The sequence below is a fragment of the Passer montanus genome, unplaced genomic scaffold (genome assembly GCF_014805655.1).
Source record: "Passer montanus isolate IOZ18808 unplaced genomic scaffold, ASM1480565v1 scaffold140, whole genome shotgun sequence".
Taxonomy (NCBI): domain Eukaryota; kingdom Metazoa; phylum Chordata; class Aves; order Passeriformes; family Passeridae; genus Passer; species Passer montanus.
In genome coordinates, this window is record NW_024360942.1 from 612,121 (window position 1) to 633,601 (window position 21,481).

General features: G+C 59.6%; 1 protein-coding gene across 1 annotated transcript; it reads left to right on the plus strand.

The window, feature by feature from the left end:
* Positions 1–577: 577 nt before the first annotated feature.
* On the plus strand, positions 578–21,138 carry PIK3R2 (phosphoinositide-3-kinase regulatory subunit 2). Its single transcript, XM_039700395.1, has 16 exons — positions 578–730; positions 7,897–8,620; positions 12,574–12,666; positions 13,040–13,102; positions 14,114–14,245; positions 14,446–14,647; positions 14,932–15,017; positions 15,296–15,401; positions 15,497–15,595; positions 15,737–15,917; positions 16,107–16,232; positions 16,512–16,654; positions 16,853–17,029; positions 17,250–17,321; positions 17,537–17,707; positions 17,937–21,138. Exons 2-16 carry the CDS (start codon positions 8,281–8,283, stop codon positions 18,127–18,129), a joined length of 2,184 nt encoding a protein of 727 aa, XP_039556329.1. The 5' UTR covers positions 578–730; positions 7,897–8,280; the 3' UTR covers positions 18,130–21,138.
* Positions 21,139–21,481: the final 343 nt, after the last annotated feature.

Sequence of the window (21,481 nt, forward strand, 5' to 3'; positions counted from 1 at the left end):
TTCAATCCTGGTGCTGTGCCCCGTTCCCGGTTCAGTCCCGGCTCTATCCCGGCTCAATCCGGGCTCAATCCCGACTCAATCCCGGTTCAATCCCGGCTCTATCCCGGTTCAGTCCCAGCTCTATCCCGGTTCAGTCCCGGCTCAGTCCCGGCTCTATCCCGGCTCAGTCCCGGCTCTATCCCGGTTCAGTCCTGGCTCTATCCCGGTTCAGTCCCGGCTCTATCCCGGTTCAATCCCGGCTCTATCCCGGTTCAGTCCCGGCTCTATCCCGGTTCAGTCCCGGCTCAGTCCCGGCTCTATCCCGGTTCAATCCCGGCTCAATCCCCGTTCAGTCCCGGCTCTATCCCGGTTCAGTCCCGGCTCTATCCCGGTTCAATCCCGGTGCCCGACGCGGTGCCTTCTCCATTCGCCACCAGGGGGCGCCGCCGCGCTCTCCCTCCGAGCCCCCTCGGCTCTTTCCGGAGAGTCTCGCGGGAGGGGCGGGGTCCCGATAGCGCTCGGGCCAAGGGAGGGGCGGGGCCGGAGTCTTCGGGCAGCTCCGTCCTCTGTCGCCTGTTTTCGGTTATTTCCGGGATAGATTCGGGCAGTTCCGTTCTCTCTCGTCTGCTGTCGGCTGTTTCCGGGGCGGGTTCGGGCCGTTCCGGCGGCGCTCGGGCCTGTCCAAGGCTCCGCCGGGCCGGAGGCAGCAGCGGGCTGGCGGCGAGCGGCGGCGGATGGGGCCGGCGGAGAGGTGCGGCGGGGCCGGGAGCGGCGGGGCCGGGATCGGGGGCATCGGGACCGGGGACAGCGAGCCCGGATCGGGACCGGGCCCAGGGTGGGCGTCGGGACCCCCTCAGCGTGAGGCGCCGCGGGGCTTGGCGCTGTCCCTCACGGGGCAGCCTCGATGATGTCCCCGGAGCCTTCGGGAGCTGCCGGCGCAGCGTGTCCCGCTGCCAGGACAGTGCCACCGCCGTGTGGCTTCGCCGTGGTGCCGGGGCTATGCCCCCCGGTCCCCCCCAGGGCTGTCTCTGTGTCCTCCCATTGCCGGGGCTGTGGTCCCCGATTCCTCGCGGGCTGTCCCCCGCCCCCCATCGCTCCCGATCTGTCCCTGTCCCCACCATTGCCAGGGCTATGTCCCCCCATCCCCTCCAAGGCTCTCCCTTGTCCCTCCTATTGCCGGGACTGTCCCCCCCATCCCTCCCCGCGCTGTCCCTGTCCCCCTCATTGCCAGGGCTGTATCCCCCAATTCCCCCCCGATCTGTCCCTGTCCCCACCATTGCCAGGGCTATGTCCCCCCATCCCCTCCAAGGCTCTCCCTTGTCCCTCCTATTGCCGGGACTGTCCCCCCCATCCCTCCCCGCGCTGTCCCTGTCCCCCTCCATTGCAGGGGCTGTGCCTCCCGATCCCCCCCCAATCTGTCCCTGTACCCACCATCCCCCCCGATCTGTTCCTGTTCCCCCCATTGCAGGGGCTGTGCCTCCCGATCCCCCCCCGATCTGACCCTGTCCCCCACCATTACCGGGGCTGTGTCCCCCGATTCCCCCTTCTAGCTGACTCTGTCCCCCCCATTGCAGGGGCAGGGGCTGTACCCCCCGATCCCCCCCCAATCTGTCCCTGTCCCCTCCATTGCAGGGGCTGTGCCCCCCAATTCCCCCCGAGCTGTCCCTGTCTCCCCCATCGCCGGGGCTGTGCCCCCCAATTCCCCCCGAGCTGTCCCTGTCTCCCCCATTGCCGGGGCTGTCCCCCCCATCTCCCCCCAATCTGTCCCTGTCCCCTCGGTGCCAGGGCTGTCCCCCCCCGATCCCTCCGGCCTGCCGGCAGCCCAGCAGTGCCATCACAGATCCCCCCTGTGCCACTGTCCCCACGGTGGTGACAGTGCAGGGACCCCCCAGCACGGTACATCCCCATCACCGAGAGTCCTGGGGGTCCCGTGGGCCTCTCGGGGTCCCAGCTCTGCTCCCCCTGCCCGGGGCAGTTCGGACCCGGCAGTTCCCAGGCTGGAGCCCTGTCCCCTGGTGCCCCAGGGATGAGCCAGGTTCAGCCCTAGGGTGGCTTTGCACGACATCCCCCAAGCCCTGGCTCTGGCGTGAGCCCCCCACTCCTCCCCAGGGAGGTTGGCCATTGCATTTCTTCTCTTCCTGGGGATGTTTCTCAGCCCCTTGAGGAGGAAGCTTCCCATGGTCATGTACCTCCTAAACTGGGGGTCTGTGATCGATGGGAGGTAAAACCAGGGGGCAGAACTGTGGAGAAATGCGAGCTGTGAAGAGCTGGGGCGGCCCCAGCGCTGCTCTCAATGGAGCCGAGGCCGCCTCTCCTCCCATTAATGCGCGGCTTTGATTTCCCAAGCAGCTCTTGCGGCCGCTGGGGAACTGGCCCTGTGACTTTCTCTGTGAGAGCAGAGAATGGAGACAGCTGAGTAAATATAGCCTAAATCACTGCTTTCCTGGCCATTCCCCCACCCTTCCCTGACATGCCAAGGGCTGGTGTGTCCCCGAGGCTGGACTGGGCTCTGCTCTAGCCTTCCACCATGTGGGAAAGTCCAAGGCATGGTTTGGTTTCTTTGGTGACTCTCTTTGACGTGGGCAGCTCGTGCTTCCATCTGTTCGTGGCACGGCCTTGTTCCTCCTAAAGCTGATCTCTGCCCCAAAACCCCGCGTTCCCAACTCGCTGGAGCAAGGGTTTAGGCACACAGGAAAATCCTCTGTGCCTGCAGTTGGGTCTCGCTTGGACAAAAGCGCTGGGTTGGAAGGGAGAGGAGCTGGAATGTGGCGAGGAGCAGAGTGGTTTGCGGAGCCAGTTTGGAGCCGTGTCAGAGCTCTGAGTGCCGGGGTGTGTTTACAATGAAAAAGAGTATTTATAATATCGAGGGCTCTTTTAATTCCTCTGGGAATCTCTGGAGCCGCAGCTTGGAGCTAAAGTAGCTGGGTAATGGAAGATGAAAAGCAGACAGAGGAAGGGATGGTGGATTTCTCAAGTTGGAAGGTCTTGGCTCTCTCACCAATATCCAAATCATGCTGGTCTATTAACTTGGGTGCTTCTTACCTCGTCGGTTACTTCATGTGATTGCTGAGCTGTGCAGAGCTGCTAATAAATCATATAAATTCCAAATACCCTGGGGAATGTGATTTTAAGCAGATAAGTTAGCAAGAGCAGTTGGATTTTTTTTTTCATGTACTCAGGTTTTTTTTAGAACTGTAATTTTTTTGCCAAAATACAGCTCCTGGGTTTCTATATCCCTAAAGCCAGCTCCATGAATGCTCCTAAAATGGAATTAGTGTTCTTGCTGCGTGGGGGATGGTGTGAGAGCAGCCTGGAGTGAGATGATGGGGTTGGTGTTGGGTGCTGGGTCCTTCTCTGCCCACTGCCAGCAAATAAAAGTCTCTGGCCACGTAAAAATGTCTTGTAAGCAGGAGGAGAAAGCTTGCAGGTGGTTAAGAAAGAACAAGCTTCAGCTGGAGCAAGGAAGAAGCCTCTGGACAGTGTGAGAAGTCTTGGAGTAGGTGTGCAGACTGTCTGAGGTGCTCTCACGCCGTCCAGCCTTTGAGCAGGAGGTCTCTGGGACCTCCAGAGGTCTCCCAAAAGTGAGGAAGGTGTTGGTCATGCTGTTTTATTCAGCTCCTCGTGTCCCTGCTAATCATGACACTGACCTTTTCAGTGAAATATTTTAGATATTCCTTCACTTCCTCGGGCTTTGGTGAATAAAGCAAAATATTTAATGAAACTCAGGCGTGAGCAGGAGATGCTCTGTGTCCCTGGCAGAGGGTGGCTTGTGGCTCTGGGCAGGAGCTGCTGCTCCTGGGGAGCTGCTGCTGGCTGGCTGGGAAGCATTTCTGGGGAAAAGAAGAGGTGAAAACGGCCTTGGCTGTCCCATGGCTGGCTGGGGCACGGCTCAGGCATAACTCCCCTCCTCCCCTGCAGCTTTTCCCTGTTTGGAAGGAAATACCAGCTGGCTTGGCAGCGCCGGGGCCAGCCCGGGCTGCAGCTCTCCCTGCTCCGCTGGCGCTTCCCCAGGGGCAGCTGCTGGAGCGTGTCCAGCTCCGCTTCCCGCCCGCCCCAGCTCCCTGCAGGCTCTCCCAGCTCCTTCCCCCACAGCTCCTCGTGGCACTGCTGCCTCTTGCACAGCCTGGCTCATGGCTCCAGCCTCGCGAGACGTTTCTCCAGTCATTGTTCCTGCTGGGGAGGCAGCGGGCCCAGGAAGCTGCCTGGCAGCGCAGGGATTTGCTGTGCTGTTTGTCCTGACTGTAAATCAGGGGTTGCTGAGCTCTTGCCCTCTCTGCCACTCGGTGTTGTGGGTGCTGGTGGGCACAGGATGACCCGTGATGTGCTTGCCATTGCCAGCTTCAGGAGTTGAGGCCATCAGAGCTGCCCTGGCTGCATGGGTCAGAAGGACGTGATGCAGCAGCAGATGTCACCATGGCAGGCAACTCCCTGTCCATTTTTATTCCCATCCATCATTGCATTGCTCTATTTTCTCTTTTTATTAAAGGAAAAGTTTGTTCTTTTTGCCTGTAACTTGCAGTTCAAACTCGATATGGTGTTTGTTTTGCTCCTGAGGATCTGATGTAACTTGGAGAGGTTGGAGCTGCGTATACTGTTGTGAGCATATTCTTCTTTTAAATATTTTTATGCATTCTTTCCTTTCTCTGGAAGGAAAATAACTCAGTCTTGCTTCAAGTTAAGCTGCACTTTGAACTGTATTTGGAACTGGGTTAAAAAGCACAGGAACCACATTTAAAATGTTAAGATGCTTTTATTTATGTGCTGGGCACAGACAAAAAGACTTGTAATGTGTTTTTTGTTTCAAACCCATGTATTAAACAAAGAAAGTATTGACAGCAGTTAATGAATCGAGGGATTGTTTCTGGGCACTGAGATAGATTTACCAAAGGTATTTAGCTGTCTGATGCATGGGATTTTCAGAGCAGCCTAAGCAAGTGCTCGCCAGCACAGACACACGAGGTTCCTCTCTGAGAGCTGAGCAAAGCTGGAGCTGGGCCCAGCAGAAATCTTTTGGCAAGGTGCTGCCTCTCTCCTGCTCGGAGGTGTGCTTCCAGCCGACAGGCTCGTGCGTGTCCCGGCCTCTCGGCGCTGCCTTCTCCAAAGAGCTGTTCCAGGGCTTTGGGAAGTGTGTGTTCCCAGTCCCCAGAGACTCTGCCAGCTGCTCTCCGAGGGTGCAGAGCCTTCCTGCAGCTCAGCCACAGAAGCCTCTGGCTGGGTCTGTGGCAGGACAGAGGACAGCTGTTGCCCCTGGAGAGGACGGTGCTGGCATTAGCCATGGGGATTTGGGTCTCCTGGGGGGCTCCTCACTCATGTTCATGAGCACTCAGTGCCCACCTGGGCTGAGTGTGGGGAAAGCAGGCGAGGCTTCTCCAGGAATTGCCTGGCTCTGAGTTCTCTGGATTTTTTGTGTGCCCAGTGACCCACTGGGACGTGGGGAGCACGGTGGCACAGAGCTGTGCCTGCACTCCCACCCCAGGGAAGAAGGCTGTGGAAGGAGTCAGTTGGAAGAAGCTGTGGGACCTGCTCTTTGGAGACACTTGGTGCTCCAGAGTCACTCTCCTCTTCCCACCCCTCTACGCAGATCTGCTTTTAAAAGCTACTGAACAAGTTTGCCAGGCCTGAGCGTTTTGTCCTTCCAGCCTCTTCAGCTGCACCGGCTTGTTGGAGACGCCTGGAGTCGGGGCTGGGATCCGCGGGTGGAAGCTGGGGGTGCCTGTGGGGGAGCATCGACCCTGCTGGGGTTGGGCTCTGCTGCCTCTGGGTGCACTCTGGAGTCTGTCCTCCCCGGGAGGAGCCACTCTGGGGTCTGTCCTCCCCGGGAGGAGGGGGAGCTGCCAGCGCCGTGCCCAGCGGGCAGCGGCCACTCAGGCCCTTGGCATTCAGACAGTGCCCCCGGCACGGCGACTCCGCTCTGGGGGACCCTGACAGGCAGCACTCAGAGGGACAGCCAGTGAGCCTGGTCATAAATCTCTCTTTATGCTCTGGATTATGAAGTAATATTTTCCTGGCTAGCGCTGGTTGGATTGGGGAAATGCGGGCTCTGCTGCAAGTTCCTTGCAGCCACTATCCCAGCATGGTGGGAGCTTTCACAGCGGCCATGCTGGGCTGTGCTGCTTCCCCTGTGAACATCAGAAACCTCTGCAGGGTCTCTCCATGAATTCTGCAGTCTGGTGTTGCTCCTGGAGCTCTGGAGAAGCTCTCCAGCAAGTTGGATCAGGCTCAATCCTGTTCCCCACCCGCCTCTGGCCGCAAGTGCCTCACCTCCCCGCGGGCAGTGCCTGTTCATTCATGGCAAAGACAGCCCGGCTGGGACGCCTGCCCGAGCTCAGGCAGGCGGTGCGGGCTCTGGCTGCTGCACAGGTTTCCTGTGCCATGGCCTCTTTGTGCCTTTTGTCCTTGTCAAGGGAAGGAGCCCTGGTGCCGGGCTGAGAGGTGGGGCTGGCTCCTCTGGGGGGACTCACCCTGATCGCAGACTTTGTGGCAGCACGTGCAGATGCGGTGACACGTGCAGGGCTGATATACCACGTGCAGGAGGAAAGAGGGATTTGTAGCTGATAGGAACTGTAAAGGGTTGCTGGCCCGGAAGGGTTATTTTGAAATCTGCAGATCACCACCGTTGGTGCCTGTCACAGAGTCCAACCAGCAGTCAGAGCAGCCCTGGCTTCGTGCCATGCTTGGTTGTTCACTGACCCCTCTGGGAAGGTTGTCCTGGCTCCCTTTGCCTCCTCGCCTCCCTCTGCCCAGGCTCCCACAGCCCTGAGAAGCACCTTCCTGCTGGTTAATAGTTTTCAGATGAGACTCAAGAGTTTGAGCTGGGTTTGGTGGTTTCTGGGCCAAAGCAGCTCAAGCCTTTAACAGGACCTGCAGCATTCGAGCAGGCCCAGGGTGTCCCTGGGAAGGCTGGGTTCTGCCTGCCCCGGTGCCTTGTAGGTCCGGTCCTCGGCCGCACGCCATTTCTGCGGGAACCAGAACTCTGGGATTTGCCTGAGGGAAGTGGAAAACTGGCCTGTGCAGCCAGGAGGGGATGGGAAAAGAGGACGTGCCTGGCTGGTGGGAATGTCCCGGCTCGTACATCTCTTCAACAACATGTTATAACCCAGGTTTATTCTTTTTGGTGGATTTCTGGGCAGGGCAGGCAGCATATTCAATTTCTCTCTGAATAGCTGAAAGGCAGTTAGGAGCTCTAAGTAGACTTGAAGGCTTCTAAAGATTATTTTAACTCCTTTTGCCTCCATCTCTGCGAAAAGAACCTGTGCCTGCACTTGATGCTGCTGCTGCTTTTGAAAAGTTCAAAAATTGACTTTTTGCTCAGAGCAAAGCTTTGAAGTGCTGGTCTGTGGGAATGGCAGCACATCTCGAAAGCCTTTTGCTGAACGCGTGGTTAACCTACATTTGTGGGCAGCTCCCTTCAGAAGATGCCTTTGTGGGGGATTGCATGGCAAGATGTAAAGGTGAACTGTGAAATTTAATCGATTTAACAAGGGAAGGTTAAATCTGTTTGTTCTGCTCCTATTCAGGGCCTGCAGCTGGTGGGTGCAGGGTCACCCTTTTCCGTATGCAAAAGTTATCCTGCATAAAGGCTGTTTTGTCCCACTTGTTGTCTCCTTGTTTGCATAAGTGCTGTGAGGAGGGTAAGCTGAAGAAACAGGGGTGAACCTCTTTAAGATGCAGAGCTGGTGCTTGGCTGTAGCAGAGAGGAGGTAGCGTTCCTGCCTGCAGCCACTGGCTCCTCACTTGCTTTTGGGAGTGTAAATCGGGATTAGCATGCCCTGCGTGGATCCAGGGCTCAGCATCAGCTGCTAGGTAGGAGAGAAACGAGTCCTGCCTCTCTCAGGTGAACCCCTGGTTTGAATGTTGGCGTGTCAGGAGGGTGTGGGGTGCCTGGCTGTGCAGTGACAATTCTTCTTCTCTTTGCAGGCACTGGAAAGGGGAACATAGCGTGCCACGCTGTTCCAGGCTGGAAGCCTATTGTGCTTTTCCTCCCCAGACTCCAAGAGACTGGCTTTTTTGGTGAAACAGACCCTGATCTCGGGTTTCTTTGCTGCATGCCCTCTCACCAGTGCTGGATTATGTTTGTCTCTTTCTCCCTTTGCTCCATAATTTGGTTGAATCGTGGTTTCAAGCTGAGGAAAAGGGGCTGCACCTAAGCGCTCCTGGGCACCTAGACCAGGCTCCTGGGGTGCCGGTTCACACAGAGACAGTTCAGAGTGCTGATGGGGGAGAGCTGCCTCTGAGGGCCCTCCTCTCCCACCCGGAACGTGCTGCCTCACCCTTCAGAGCCCTTCTCCCCCGGCAGAGAGGATGGGCAGCACCGACGGCTTCCAGTACCGCGCGCTCTACCCCTACCGCAAGGAGCGCGAGGAGGACATTGACCTGCTGCCCGGGGACATCCTGGTCGTGAGCAAGGGGGCCCTGCAAGCCTTGGGCTTCAAAGATGGAGATGAGCAGACCCCCAATCAGATCGGGTGGATCCTGGGCGTCAACGAGCGCACCAAGCAGAAGGGGGACTTTCCTGGCACCTACGTGGAGTACGTGGGGCCGGTGAAAATCGCTGTCCCCTCACACCGGCCCCGGGTGCAGAGACCCCTGCCTGCCACACCGGGCGCCAGCGGCTGCCGGCTGCCCGAGGCTCTGGAGCAAGGTAAGCCCTGCTGTGTGCTCTGTTGCTCTGGTACACCTCCAGTCTCATGTGTGATAGATGAGAGAGTGTGACTGGCATCACAAGACAGTGGTGAAACCCTCAGCTTGGCAGCACTGGGTTGTCCCACCAGCAGCAGTACAGTTGAGTCGCAACCAAAAGCTGGCCTCTCTCAGTCCTGGCCCAGAGGAAAGCACTTTTTTCCTCCAGCTTGTCAATCTGCTCAGGAGAGCTTCCTGGGGCAAGCTTTGTCCCACTCTTACATCTCCAAGATCTTCTCCCCCTCTGTTCTGCAACCAGCCAGGATCCCCATGGTCCCTCTCCTTGCTCCACTGAGTTTTGCCAGGCTCCCTCCCTTCAGGATAAGTCCTGACCTCTCCCAACCACCACCTCCCTGCCCCTGCAGCGCCTGGGGCAGTGCTCCCTGCCAAGAGCTGCTCAGCCCTGCTGAGAGACACAATTGCTTGTCTCTGGGCAAGAGGAGAAAAGTCAGGGTCTAAAAGAGTGCTTCTGAGAACTGGAGCTAATTGCTTGTCTGCCTGGCAGCCAGCCCACCCCGCGGGTCGCAGAGCCCTCGCTGGGGCCAGGCAGCCACCCTGGGGCTGGGCATGGGCTGTCCTGCACCTGCAGCTGCCTCCCAGCCCCTGGCCTTGGCACGGACCCGGTGTGGGAGAGCCAACGTGCCTCAGCCCTGCCTGTGGAGCTGTGGCAGCTGCCTGCTCTTAGCCTGTTTATTTGGCTCCCAGGCACATGAACCCTGTAGCCAGGGCTCAGCAGCCCCCAGGTTTCCCCCTTCTACTCTTTTGTGAGACCCCCACCTGCAGTGCTGAGTTTGGACAAGGCAAGAAAGATGTGGGTCTGTTGGAGGGAGTCCAGGGGAGGCCACAGAAATGCTCCTAGGGCTGGAGCCCCTCTGCTCTGGAGCCAGGCTGAAAGAGCTGGGAATGTTCACCTGGAGAAGAGAAGGCTCTGGGAGACCTTATTGTGGCCTTCCAGTATTTAAAGGAAGCTTATATAAAAGAGGGAGAGAGGCTTCTTACACAGACAGATAGTGATAGCACAAGGGGGAAGTTTTAAATTAAAAGAGGGAGAGATTTAGATTAGATGTTATGAAGAAATTCCTGACTGTGAGGGTGGTGAGGCCCTGGCACAGGTTTCCCAGAGCAGCTGTGGCTGCCCCATCCCTGGAAGTGTTCCAGGTCAAGCTGGATGGGGCTTGGAGCAACCTGATCTAATGGAGGGTGTCCCTGCACAAGGCAGGGGGGTTTTAACTGGATGATCTTTTAAGGTCCCTTCCAATCCAAACCATTCTGTGATCCTCTGGGGGGGTGACAGCCATACTTGGCCTTCCCATGCCTTACAGAAGATCTCGTGCTGCTGTACATGGGAGGAGTGGGGTCAGCAGCAGGGGCTGGGGAGTGCCAGGGAACGCTCCCAGCTGGCCGTGCTGCGTCCTCCCCATCCCTCTGTGCCTGGGAGCCACGGCTACCCCAGCAGATGCTTCTGGCTGTGTGAAAACACCTCTGGGGTCTTACGAAACTCGGGTTGTGGGGCTGGTGCAGCTCCCTGCAGCTGCCTCCCTCGCAGGAGCCCGAGGGGCGGCCCCAGGAAACATCTCCGCAGGGTGGGAATGCAGCCGGGCCCCGCGTTTGGGTTGGCAGCAGAGCCTGACCTGAGTCATCCCGCTTGCAACCTGCCTTTCCAAGAAAGCTGCTCCTCTCAGGAGCCTGGGATGTGCTCTGTGCTGGATGTGCTGGCCTTGCCTGCTCCCTCGGGGGCTGGATTTCTGCTTTCCCCTCTTCTCAGGGGGGCTTGGGGAGGTGTGTCTGGGTGGTCAAAGGCTCTGGTGGGGTCTCTGGGAGGTGGAACAAGACACATGCCAAAGCTCCTGAAACACAGCAAATACAAATTTGGGAAGGAAACCAAAAGCCAGCCTCTCTGCATCCTGCCCAGGGATGGAGGGTGGGGGTACCAGGGCATGTGAGACCAGTGCTAGCCCTGTCCCCTGTGGGGGCATCCCCAGAACCAACCCCCACTCTGGGCATAGGTGGGTCCTGCAGAGAGGCAGTTCAAACACCCAGAGCCATTTTACACTCAGCCTGCAGGTTTGATCCTGTATGGGCCATTCACTTAAGAGCTGGACTTGAAGATCCTTGTGGTTCCCTTCCAGCTCAGGATATTCTGTGATTCTTTATTTCTGTATTCTGCTGGGAAGACACATTTTTGCAATGGAAAAACCGTATTTGAGCCAAGCCTGTCTTATTTCTTCATGGTGTGCACTTTAGGAGGTGCAGAACCGTCTCCTGGCAGCCCCACGGAGCTCCTTGCCTGCTTCCCAGGTCCTGCCCTGGCTGGCAGGGACCCCTTAGCCCCTCAGTGTCCCTGGTGGAGCAGGGCCAGCGCCACAGCTGTCCCGGCAGCGGGGCCGGCCCCGCGGAGCAGCGAGACCCGGCGCGTTCTGCCAGTGGATTTACGAGCTGCTGGTGTTTGCCTTCCGCAGAGAACACGAGCGGAAAATGCGGCTCGGGAATATTTCCGCAGCTGCCCGGGCCGTGCTGTGAGCAGCCTTGTTCGCGGCAGCCCAGCCCGGAGGCCCGGCAGGCTCAGGAGTTGCTGCTGGCTCCCGCTCTGTGCCTGACAAAAAAAGACAAGCTGCTGCCTGCTGAAGCAGCACATTCCCGGCCGGGCCACGTGGGCAGCGCCAGTATTTACTCTCCCTTCAGTCCTTCCCAAGGGTCAGGCAGGGAGCTGCCAGCCTGGAAGCTTGCCTGCAGCTTCCCCACACCGACCCGCACCGCGCTGGGCCCCTTCCCGTGCCCAACAGCTCGCTCCAGTGGGGGATTGTCCCCCCTCCCAGCAGCAGAGCCCTTTGCAGAGCTGCTGGGTGCCTGACCCTTGTGCTTCCCTTCCCATGGCTGCTCTGTCTCCCCTCGAGGCCGTGGGTGCAGGAGGCTGAGCTGGGTGCGCAGTTCCAGCTTGCTGCGCCTTGTGGTGAGACCACACCAGGCGAGTTCGGGTCAGATCCATGACAACGGAGCTGTTTCGCAACGGGGAGCAGCCTCTTGGCTCTGCCTCTGCAGAGTGGAGTGTGCTGGGTGTCCTCACCCACTGCAGGCTCCCCAGGGTCTGCCAGGTGCTGTGGACCAGCCTGGAGGAGCCTTCTGCTCCGGCTGGCGCTCCTTTGGAAGCGGGATGGAGCCTGGCACCGCTCGTCCTTCGGCAAAGCTCCTGCTGGCAGCTCCTCAGCCAGGCCTGCGTGCTCCTGCCCCGGCATGCACAGGGGAGGGGGTGCCTGCAGCCAGAACCTCGAGATTTTCTGGAAGTGGCAGTAAAATACCACGGGACATGGGGCTGCAGATCCCCCAGGAATGGGGAGACCCTGGTCCCGTGCCACGGGCTGTCTGTGCCCTGTAGCAGCTTGCACAGAGGCTGTGGGCTCACGGGCAGGGGGAGGCACAGGGCTGGTTTCCATGTTAAACGAGCAATCAAGGGCAGGAATTTGCTGACATGGCATTCTGTCTGAATCGCTGGATTAATCACAGCTCACCACGAGGAGCAGAGCGAGCTCCCTGGCCCCGCTCCGCTGCCAGCCCTACGCAGCCCCTGTGCTGGGCAGGGACCCAGCCCTGAGCTCCAGGAGCCCTGGTAACCCCTGTGCTGCCTGCCCCGGGGGTATGGGTCCCCAGCGGGGTGGGCTCTGTCTCCAGGCCTCTGCACAGAGCAGTAGATATCTCTCTGTGCACACGCAGTCAGGGCTGGAGCTCAACAAGTGCTGGGCTGGCTCCTTGGCAGGTTCCTTGCAGACTGCAGGCTGTGTTTGCCTGGGCCACAGCCTCACAGCGGGGGCCACAGCTTTCCTTGCTCCTGTTGGGAATTTCCTAGGTTGTGCCCTGGCCCAGCTCTGCTGCCGAGGGCTGAGCTGGTGCTGAGCCCTTCTCTCCCTCCCTCCCCCCCAGGGTCTCCTCTCCCGGACTTGCAGGAGCAGTTCAGCCCTCCCGAGATTGCTCCGCCGCTCCTGGTGAAGCTGGTGGAAGCTATTGAGAAGAAAGGTAAGGGGGGCAATGCTGAGCACTGGGGGCGCTGATACACCCCAAAACCCTGCAATGAGCCCTGAGCTCTGTGGGACACACAGGACACAGCTGCTTTTATGTTCCCCCCTGGGTTGAGCTGCTGGGCCCTGTGAGGGTGTTCGGGTTGAGCACCTACACACACTGGGTGGGTGCTGGGATTTGGGAAGTGCTTCCAGCCTGGATCTGTGCCATGGTGGATGGAGAAATGGGATCACATTGCCAGGGCCAAGGGGGGCTGCAGCAGGGGGTTGGCTTGGACACCATCCACGCCTGCCCGTGCCACAACCATCGCCCAGCTGGCACCGAAACAGTGCCTGTGCTGGAGCTGACAGCAGTGTCCCCCCTTCCGCAGGGTTGGACAGCGAGATGTTGTACAGGACATCTGGCTCCGAACTGAGGCAGGCGCTGAGAACCGGTAAGAACCAGCTCGGCGCGGTGGAGGCGAATCGGCTCAGATGGAGGAGATTAGTGGATGTGACAGCGCCAGCAGTAATGCAATCCAGGCCAGGCTCGCCTGTCCCCGGCAGTTCCTGACTCCCAGCACGCTGCCTCTGGGGCTGGGCTGTCCCCATCCCAACACGTCCTTGTCCTGCGTGGAAGGGATGGGACAGGGGGGATCCCTGGCACCGTCTGTGGGGGGCAGCAAAGGGATGTGGTGCTGGCTCAGAGACTCGCAGGCAGACAGCTGAACCCCTGTGCTTGTGCCCTGCTGTCTTTGGGGTGCTCTGCTGATGGGCTGGTGGAGGCTTCTCTGGCTCTGTCATGCCACTAATAAGCAGGGGAGGATCTTTGAGCTCGGCTTGGTGGCTGGAGCCGATGTCTCTGCCGGGGAGCCCTGGGAGCTGTCTGCCTTGGCTGGGCTGGGGCCACATCCGGCACCACGCTGGCGAGTCCCCTCCCGCAGGCGTTCCTGCAAACCCCAACCACACAGTGCTGTCAGGCTGTGCTTCAGGGTTCCCCTCCCAACCACACAGTGCTGTCAGGCTGTGCTCCTGGGACAGGCTTTATGTGCTTCCCAAAATCCTGTGTTCGAGGGAGGTGTTTGCTCTCTTGGGTTCAGTGTGTGGCTGTTCAGTCTGTGCTTGACTCTTGCTGGCAGCAGAAAGCAAAACTCTCACCCGAGCTATGCCTGCCCAGAATTCTTGTGCTGGGGCTCAGGGCAAAGGTTGTGGGTACCCAGAATGACCTCTGCCCTCTCCCAGGGGGAACTGCTGGGGTTCCCAGAGCCAGCTTATTTCTGGGGTGCACATCCTCTGTCACAGGAGTTGCCTGAAGGCTGCCTGAGCTCCCTCGTGGTGCTGATGAGCTATCATGACAGCTGGCTGCTGTGTGATGGTTTATGGGATGGGTGTTGGCAGCACCAGAGCTGCCAGCTGGGTGCCTAGTGCTGTGTTCACCCTCCCATGGGAAATCTGTGCCCTGACAGATTGGACCCTGGGTGACCTGGAGCCCCTGGACGTGCACTCCCTGGGCGAGGCACTGCGAGGTTACCTGCAGGACCTGCCCTCCCCCGTGGTGCCAGTGTCAGTGCACGGAGATATCCTTCGCATCCTGCAGGGTAAGGGCCTCCCTGGCTGCCTTGGGGATGGGTGGTTGGGTGGGGTGGACACGTCTGGGATATTAAAATAAGCCCTGTCCCTGTGGGGCCTGGCACATAGCCCCCACTGCTGACAGCACTCCTGCGCTGTGACGCAGCCGGAGCGTGGAGAGTGGTGCCGGCTGTCCCAGCTCTTCCCTCGTGTCTTGTTCTCTCCCCAGAGATCCCCCAGCCAGAGAATTGCCGGAAGCAGCTGCTGCTGGCCCTGGAGTCGCCTGCGGTGCCGCTCCAGAACACGCTCACCCTGCAGTTCCTGCTCCGGCATCTGGGGAAGGTATCGCAGCAGGCCGAGAGCAACAGCCTCCACCCTCGGGCCCTGGGAGAGATCTTTGGTCCCCTTCTCCTCCGGCTGCCTGGCGCCAGGTACGTCAGGCTTTTGGTCCCAGCAGCGTTCCCAGCTCCGGCCACTGAGCCTGCCAGGACAAGGAGTCCAGCCCCTGCTGGGCTGCACGTGGGATTAAACTGCTGGCAGCACACAGAGGTGGGACGCAGAGCCGGGACAGAGCCCTTGCTGCCCTGTCAGCCTGGGGTCTGGCAGCTGGGGTGAGCCAGCTGATTCCAGGGGACGTGGGAGCAGTGCCCCACGTTGTACCCCCATGCTGTACCCCACAACTGCTGTTCTTAACTTGTCTCTTTTCTCCCTGCAGTCCAGAGCTGAGCCCTGACTTCTCTGTGCTGTTTCTGGAGACACTTCTGCAGACGAAGGAGCTGGAGCCAGAACAATTGCCCCCAGGTACTGAGATACCCCTTCTTTGGGGCCTGAGGCACTGGCATTTTGGGTGTGGACTCTCTGCCCCCGTGCCTGGGTTGCCGAGGGTGTTTTGGCAGCCTGCAGGCTGTCTCAAGGTGTTCAGCTGCTGGAGATGTGCCTGGAGCAGCTCCAGGAAACGTGGTAGCCAAGGGGCCTTCCTGGGCCACTCACTGCAGGGAGGGGGACTCAGCACTCCCAGGGATTGCTAGTAGGGAGCTGGGATTTGGGCTCACCCTGTTTCATCCCTCCTCCTCTCACAGCCCTGCCTCCCAAACCGCCGAAGCCGAAGCCCAGCGCAGCCAGCCTGGCCAACGGGAACAACGCGCCCTTGCAGGACGCCGAGTGGTACTGGGGGGACATCTCTCGGTAAGGGGGTGACTGGCAGCTCACACCGGGGTGCCCTGTCCATCAGGTGAGCCTTGGGGCCACCTCCCAGGCCGTGACAATCCTGTTCCTCGCAGGGAGGAGGTGAATGAGAAGCTGCGGGACACACCAGATGGGACCTTCTTGGTGCGTGATGCCTCCAGCAAGATCCAGGGGGAATACACGCTCACGCTCAGGTAGGGCTTTGGGATCCCCTGGGAGCCTCAGGGCTGCAGCTCCTGGGACATGTCCCTGTGCTTCCAGGAATGCCAAGGTCTCTGGCTGGTGTAGGGTGCTGGGCTGGTGCTAAGTGCCCTCTCCTCTCCCCTCCTCTGCAGGAAGGGAGGCAATAACAAGCTGATCAAGATCTTCCATCGGGAAGGCAAGTACGGCTTCTCGGAGCCCCTGACTTTTGGCTCGGTGGTGGAGCTCATCACCCACTACCGGCACGAGTCACTCGCCCAGTACAACGCCAAGCTGGACACCAGGCTGCTCTACCCCATCTCCAAGTACCAGCAGGTGAGGCCTGTGCTGCAGGGACATGGCTGGCAAGCACAGCCTCAGCCAGGGGCATTTGTTCATCCATCCCTGCCCCTTTGTAGATGACAGTGTCCCTCCCGTCCCTCTCCCTGTGTGCTGGAATGTTTTGTTGTGGGGTTTTGTGGGACCAGCTGGAGCAGGTCCTGACTGAGGCTGTGCCTATGGCAGGACCAGGTGGTGAAGGAGGACAGCGTGGAAGCTGTGGGGGAGCAGCTGAAGGTTTATCACCAGCAGTACCAGGACAAGAGCTGGGAGTACGACCTGCTGTATGAGGAGTACACACGTACGTCCCAGGTATGTGGGCACTGCCTTCCCCACGGGCTGCCTGAGACCCCCACGGGCTGCTCTGTCACCCCCTGAGTGCTGGCAGCCACCCTGCTGTGCACAGGGGAGGCCAGAGATGGGGCACCTGTTGCCTCATTTGTCAGCTCATGGACAGGGACTCCCCAGAGGACGGGTTTTGAAGAGGGGGATATTTTGCCTGCAGCAAGGAGAGAACTGCTTTGGGGAAGTTGAAAGAGGAGTTGCAAATATGAGGAAATGTTCCTCAGCTTTTCCCTCCCTTGTCCCCAGGAGCTGCAGATGAAGAGGACAGCAATCGAGGCCTTCAATGAGACGATCAAGATCTTTGAGGAGCAGTGTCAGACACAGGAGAAGTGCAGCAAGGAGTACATCGAGCGCTTCCGGAGGGAGGGCAATGAGAAGGAGGTGCAACGGTGAGGATGGGGGTGGTGGTGGCCTGGCCTGCCTGGAGAAGGGCCCCAGGGGCTGCAAGGATCCTCCTGGCTCAGCACAGAGCTGAGGCACGTGGACTCCTTGTCTCTCCAGCAGCATGCTGTGGGCTGGAGCTGGCAGGCTGCCTCCTCCGCCTCCCCCACTCTGGCTCACAGCCTAAACCCCCCTCTCTCTCCCAGGATCCTCATGAACTCGGAGAAGCTCAAGTCCCGCATCACAGAGATCCACGACAGCAAGATGAAGCTGGAGCAGGACCTGAAGAAACAAGCCTCGGAGAACCGGGAGATCGACAAGCGCATGAACAGCCTCAAGCCAGACCTGATGCAGCTGCGCAAGCTGCGGGACCAGTACTTGGTGTACGTAGTGCCCCTGCAGCGCGGCCCGGGAGCCAGCCGCCTGCCTCCCCCGGGGCTCCGGGGCTCGTTGGACCGGCTCGCAGCCCGCTGTGGGCAGGAGCCGCTCCCGCAGCGCGGCCTCGGGGCTCGGCGGGCCCCGGCAGCGGCGGCTGCTGCCCTCTGGTGATGGGCACGCCCGGGGCTCGCTGCAGCCGCGCTCAGCTCTGCCCTCCTCCCCCAGGTGGCTGACGCAGAAGGGTGCCCGGCAGAAGAAGATCAACGAGTGGCTGGGCATCAAGAACGAGACAGAGGAGTGAGTGTCCTGCTTGTGTGCTGTAGGATTTGGGGGATGTGGGAGCACAGGCTGTGCAGCTGGTTCTGCCGTGCTGTGGGCAAATCCCAGCTCCCTGCCTGGAGCCTGAGGGTGTCTTCCCTGCCAGATGGGCAATGGCAGCTAGCGGTGTGGGGGGATGTGGGGGCCACACACCCAAATGTAGGGAATCTGACCCTGCCTGTGCTGGATTGCAGCCAGTACTCCATGATGGATGACGAGGAGGAGCTGCCCCACCACGAGGAGCGGACGTGGTACGTGGGCAAGATCAACCGTGTGCAGGCAGAGGAGATGCTGTGTGGGAAACGGGACGGCACCTTCCTGATCCGTGAGAGCAGCCAGAAGGGCTGCTACGCCTGCTCCGTGGTGTGAGTACCCCTGTGCTGCTGGGGTGGGGTGGGGTGGGATGGGATGGGATGGGGCTGGCCCGGGTTGTGTTCCCGCATTCCTCCACCCTCTCCTTGCCAGATGCTGGAGGTGACAGCTCCCATCTGCCTTGGCTTCTCCTGCCAGGGCCAGGTGTTAACAGTGCTTTGGTGGCCCTGCTTGTGCTCCCCTGTCCCACTGCTGACCCAGGCTCCTGTGTCTCCCTGGCAGGGTGGATGGTGACACCAAGCACTGCGTGATCTACAAGACGGCGACGGGCTATGGGTTTGCTGAACCCTACAACCTCTACGCCTCCCTCAAGGACCTGGTCTTGCACTACAAGCACACGTCCCTGGTGCAGCACAATGACTCCCTGAATGTCACTCTGGCTCACCCGGTCCTTTCCCAGCCACCAGCCAGATGAGCAGCCCATGCACAACACAACAGCTGCCTTCAGCTTCTCCCCAGGGCGCTGCTTTCTGGCTCTGGACTCTTGCACCCTGTATAGTTGAGTCTCTGTGCTCCTGCTCCTTCAGAGCCTCTGAGATGTCTGTGACCGTTTCTGATGTCCCTCTTGGTCAGTAGCTGAAACCCGTGTTGGCTGATGGGACAGAAAGGCTGGGCTGTAGATTTGCAGTGGGCTCCAGCCTCTAGGAGGTGGGATCCAGTTGTGATTGAATTGCTGGGGGTGAGCACAGCCCCCTCCCCTTCCCTGATAAGCAGGTCAGATCCCCTTCTTGCTGGCAGGTCGCCCCACTACGCATCACTGTAGAGCTTTGGTTCTTGATTCCTCGGTGCTGTGACCGAGGGGTTCCCTGCCTGGACACCGGAGGAGGCAGAGGAGGAGGAGTGTGTGAATCCTTCACTCTGGCTTCCCTCGGTGGCCTCGCAGGCTGTGATGGTGTCTGGTACGAGGGGTGCTGCTCTTGCATGCAGAGACACATTTAGGAAGGAGAAACCTCATCCTCAGTGAGGCTCCCTGGCTGAGATCTTCGCTCTGTGCTGTGCCCCACCTGGCCACCATTCCCTCTTGTCATAACCACCTCTGGAGTGTTGCTGCCTGGGCAGGGAGGATCTGCTTAGCCGTGAATCTCCTGCCTTAGCTGTGCCAGCGAAGCTGTGAAATCTGTGTTGGTACCCGTGTTGTCCTGGCAGGATCTGTGGGATGCACAGCTCGTTGTTTCTGGCCGGTTTCGGTGACTCTGCACACGTAACCCATTGAAGCTGACTGTAGCTCTGTAAATATGGTTCTTTTTGTGACCAGCTGCTCCCCTGGTGCTGGTGTTTGCTGAGCCCCCAGTGCCACCCCAGTGTGGGCAGCAGCTGCCAGGCTGCCACAGCCCTGGGCCCTGCAGCTGAAGCAGGAGAGGGCTGGAGTCCAACGCACACTACAAGCCCTACCTGGAATGAAGGACCTCTCTGCTGCAGGAGGACACATCTGTGGGGCCCAGGGCATGCTGAAATGTATCTGCATGATGGTGAACTACGTATGCAAAGCACTTAAATCGTGGGTACTGTATGGGGCTGGGGCAGGGCTGCCCACCACAGCTGGCTGCTGCAGGCAGGGCGCTGTGTCTGAGCTCACAGAGCCCCCGGGCAGCCCAGGTGGGCCTGGAAGAGCTTTAAAAGCTGAGCTGAGAGTTGAAGCCATGGTGGCATTTGCTTTCCTGGGTTATCTCAGCTGCCTGGCTCCTCTTGATTTGCCAGAGTGGCTCGTTCCCTCTCGGAGGCTCCTCCTTGGGACAGGCGAGTGGATGCCGTGGACTTTGGCACTTCTGTTTCCCGTTGCAGCTTGGGTTCTGCTGGATCCATGGGGTGCTCTGTGCTCATGCTGTGCCTGCATCCTGTCCTTGATGTGCCACCTGTGTTGGGGACCACACTGTCCCTCCCTCCGTGGCCAGCTCTGCTGCTTGCCTTGCTCTGGGCTTGTCCCCAGATCCTTCTGGAGCTGGGGCTGCAGGAGCAAACACCCCATTCCTGTTGCTTGTGGCAGCTCTCCTCTGCTCAAACTGTACAGCCCCATTCCCTGCTCTGCATGTTCTCTCCAGGCCCTGGGCCCTGCTTTTGGGTCTGGTTTGTCAGTGTTTGGTGCTCAGGTGCAGGCAGTGGGTCAGGGGAGCTGTGGGGGCACGACCCAGGAGGGGCTGTGGTTGGCTTTGGGGATCACTTGGGAAAAGCTGCCAGGGATGAGTAAGGGAATAATTTGGACTTGGGCACGTGAGAGAAGAGGGCACGTGGGACTGGGGCAGGGAGGCTCAGTCCTCAGAGCTCTATCCAGAGGCCTCCTGGGGCCTGTGGAGTGACCAGGGGGCTGCACCAACACTCCAGGGCTTTGATAGTGTTCCACACCTTTTCAGCCTGGGGACTCTGCTGGTCCTGTGCTTGTCCCTGCTCTTCCAGCACATCCCCAGACCACAGGACAGGCTGCAGGCAGATGGGATCCTCAGCCCCACATCCCATGGGCTCCACGTTCCTCCACCACCACCCCTAAACGTGAGCTTGGGGCCAGTCCTGCCTAGGGGGATTGCTCCCTGCTCATGCCAGGACCTGCTGAGCATCTGGAAGAGTCTCAGCTTGAAGCTGTCACCTGTCAACACTCGCTTGGTGCTCACCTGGCTTTGCTGCCCAGGGAAATTCCAGCTCCACTTTATCCTGTGTTTTTCTCCTTTTGGCTGAATTTCTGTTGTTCTCCCCGTGCTGTCCCTTCCTGCTGTCCAGCCACAGCCCAAGGGGGGGTCACAGTCACCCCTCCTGCAGCACTGCCTCCCCTGTCTGCTGGCAGCCTGTCCTTGACAGGGCACTGCTCACGTCCTGTGTACGACGAGGAGGAAGATGCCCTTCCCCAGGGCTGCCTTTCCCTGACGGTGCTTCACTCAGCTCCTTCAACAGCAGCTTTCCCCTGCTCTCCCCGGGCTGGGCTTCCACCCCGGAGCTCCCCCAGCATCAGCTCGTTGTGATTTGTCCTTTGCTGCTTTGGCTCGTTCTGAACCCGGCCGTGTTTTGAGGCTGTGCTTTGCTGCTTGTGACGCCCACGTCCCCCAGCCGAGCCGCACACCCGCGTCCCGTGGGTGCCACATGGCTGTTCCTGCTCCCCGGGGCACACTTTGGGGCTTGTCCCTCCGTGTCCCTGCTCTGGGGGGGCTCCAGGCTCCCCCATGTAACCCCCAAGGTGCCAGTGGAGGCTTTGTGCTCGGAGAGGACGTGGTGGCTGCGTGAGGTTTTAGTTTCTAGGTATATGCAATAAAGAATAACCTGCCCCCCGAGCTGTCCGTTACCAGCAGTAGTGCTCTCTGCTCTTTCTGTTGATGTTTACTAATGTAAACCCAGTATTTGTTACTGTAAGAGGATTTTTTTTTTGTACGGTACTTCGAAAAAACCCACAAAAAACAACCAAAAAAAAAGAGGAAAGAAATAAACAGAGTTAATGAAGCAGGCTCCTGGATTGCTGTGGGAGGTTGTGCGGGGGCAGCAGCGGTGGGGCTGTGCCCCAGTTCCTGGGCTGCCTGCAGGATGTGACCCATCGCGCCAGGATTGCGCTCCGCGGGTTAGCAGGGCTGGGGCACGCGGGGACGAGGGCTGAGGAACGGCCAGAAACAGCGGCAACAAACGGGGGAACGACGAGCTTCCCCCGCACTGAGCTGGGACGTGTCGGCTGCACCCCCTTCCCGCACCCACCGCGGGCCGTGCCGGCAGCCAGCCCCGTTCCCCGCTCGGGAGCTCCACACCCGGTGCTCCGGGCTGGCTTTCCGTGCCGGAGCCGTGACAACCGCGGAGCC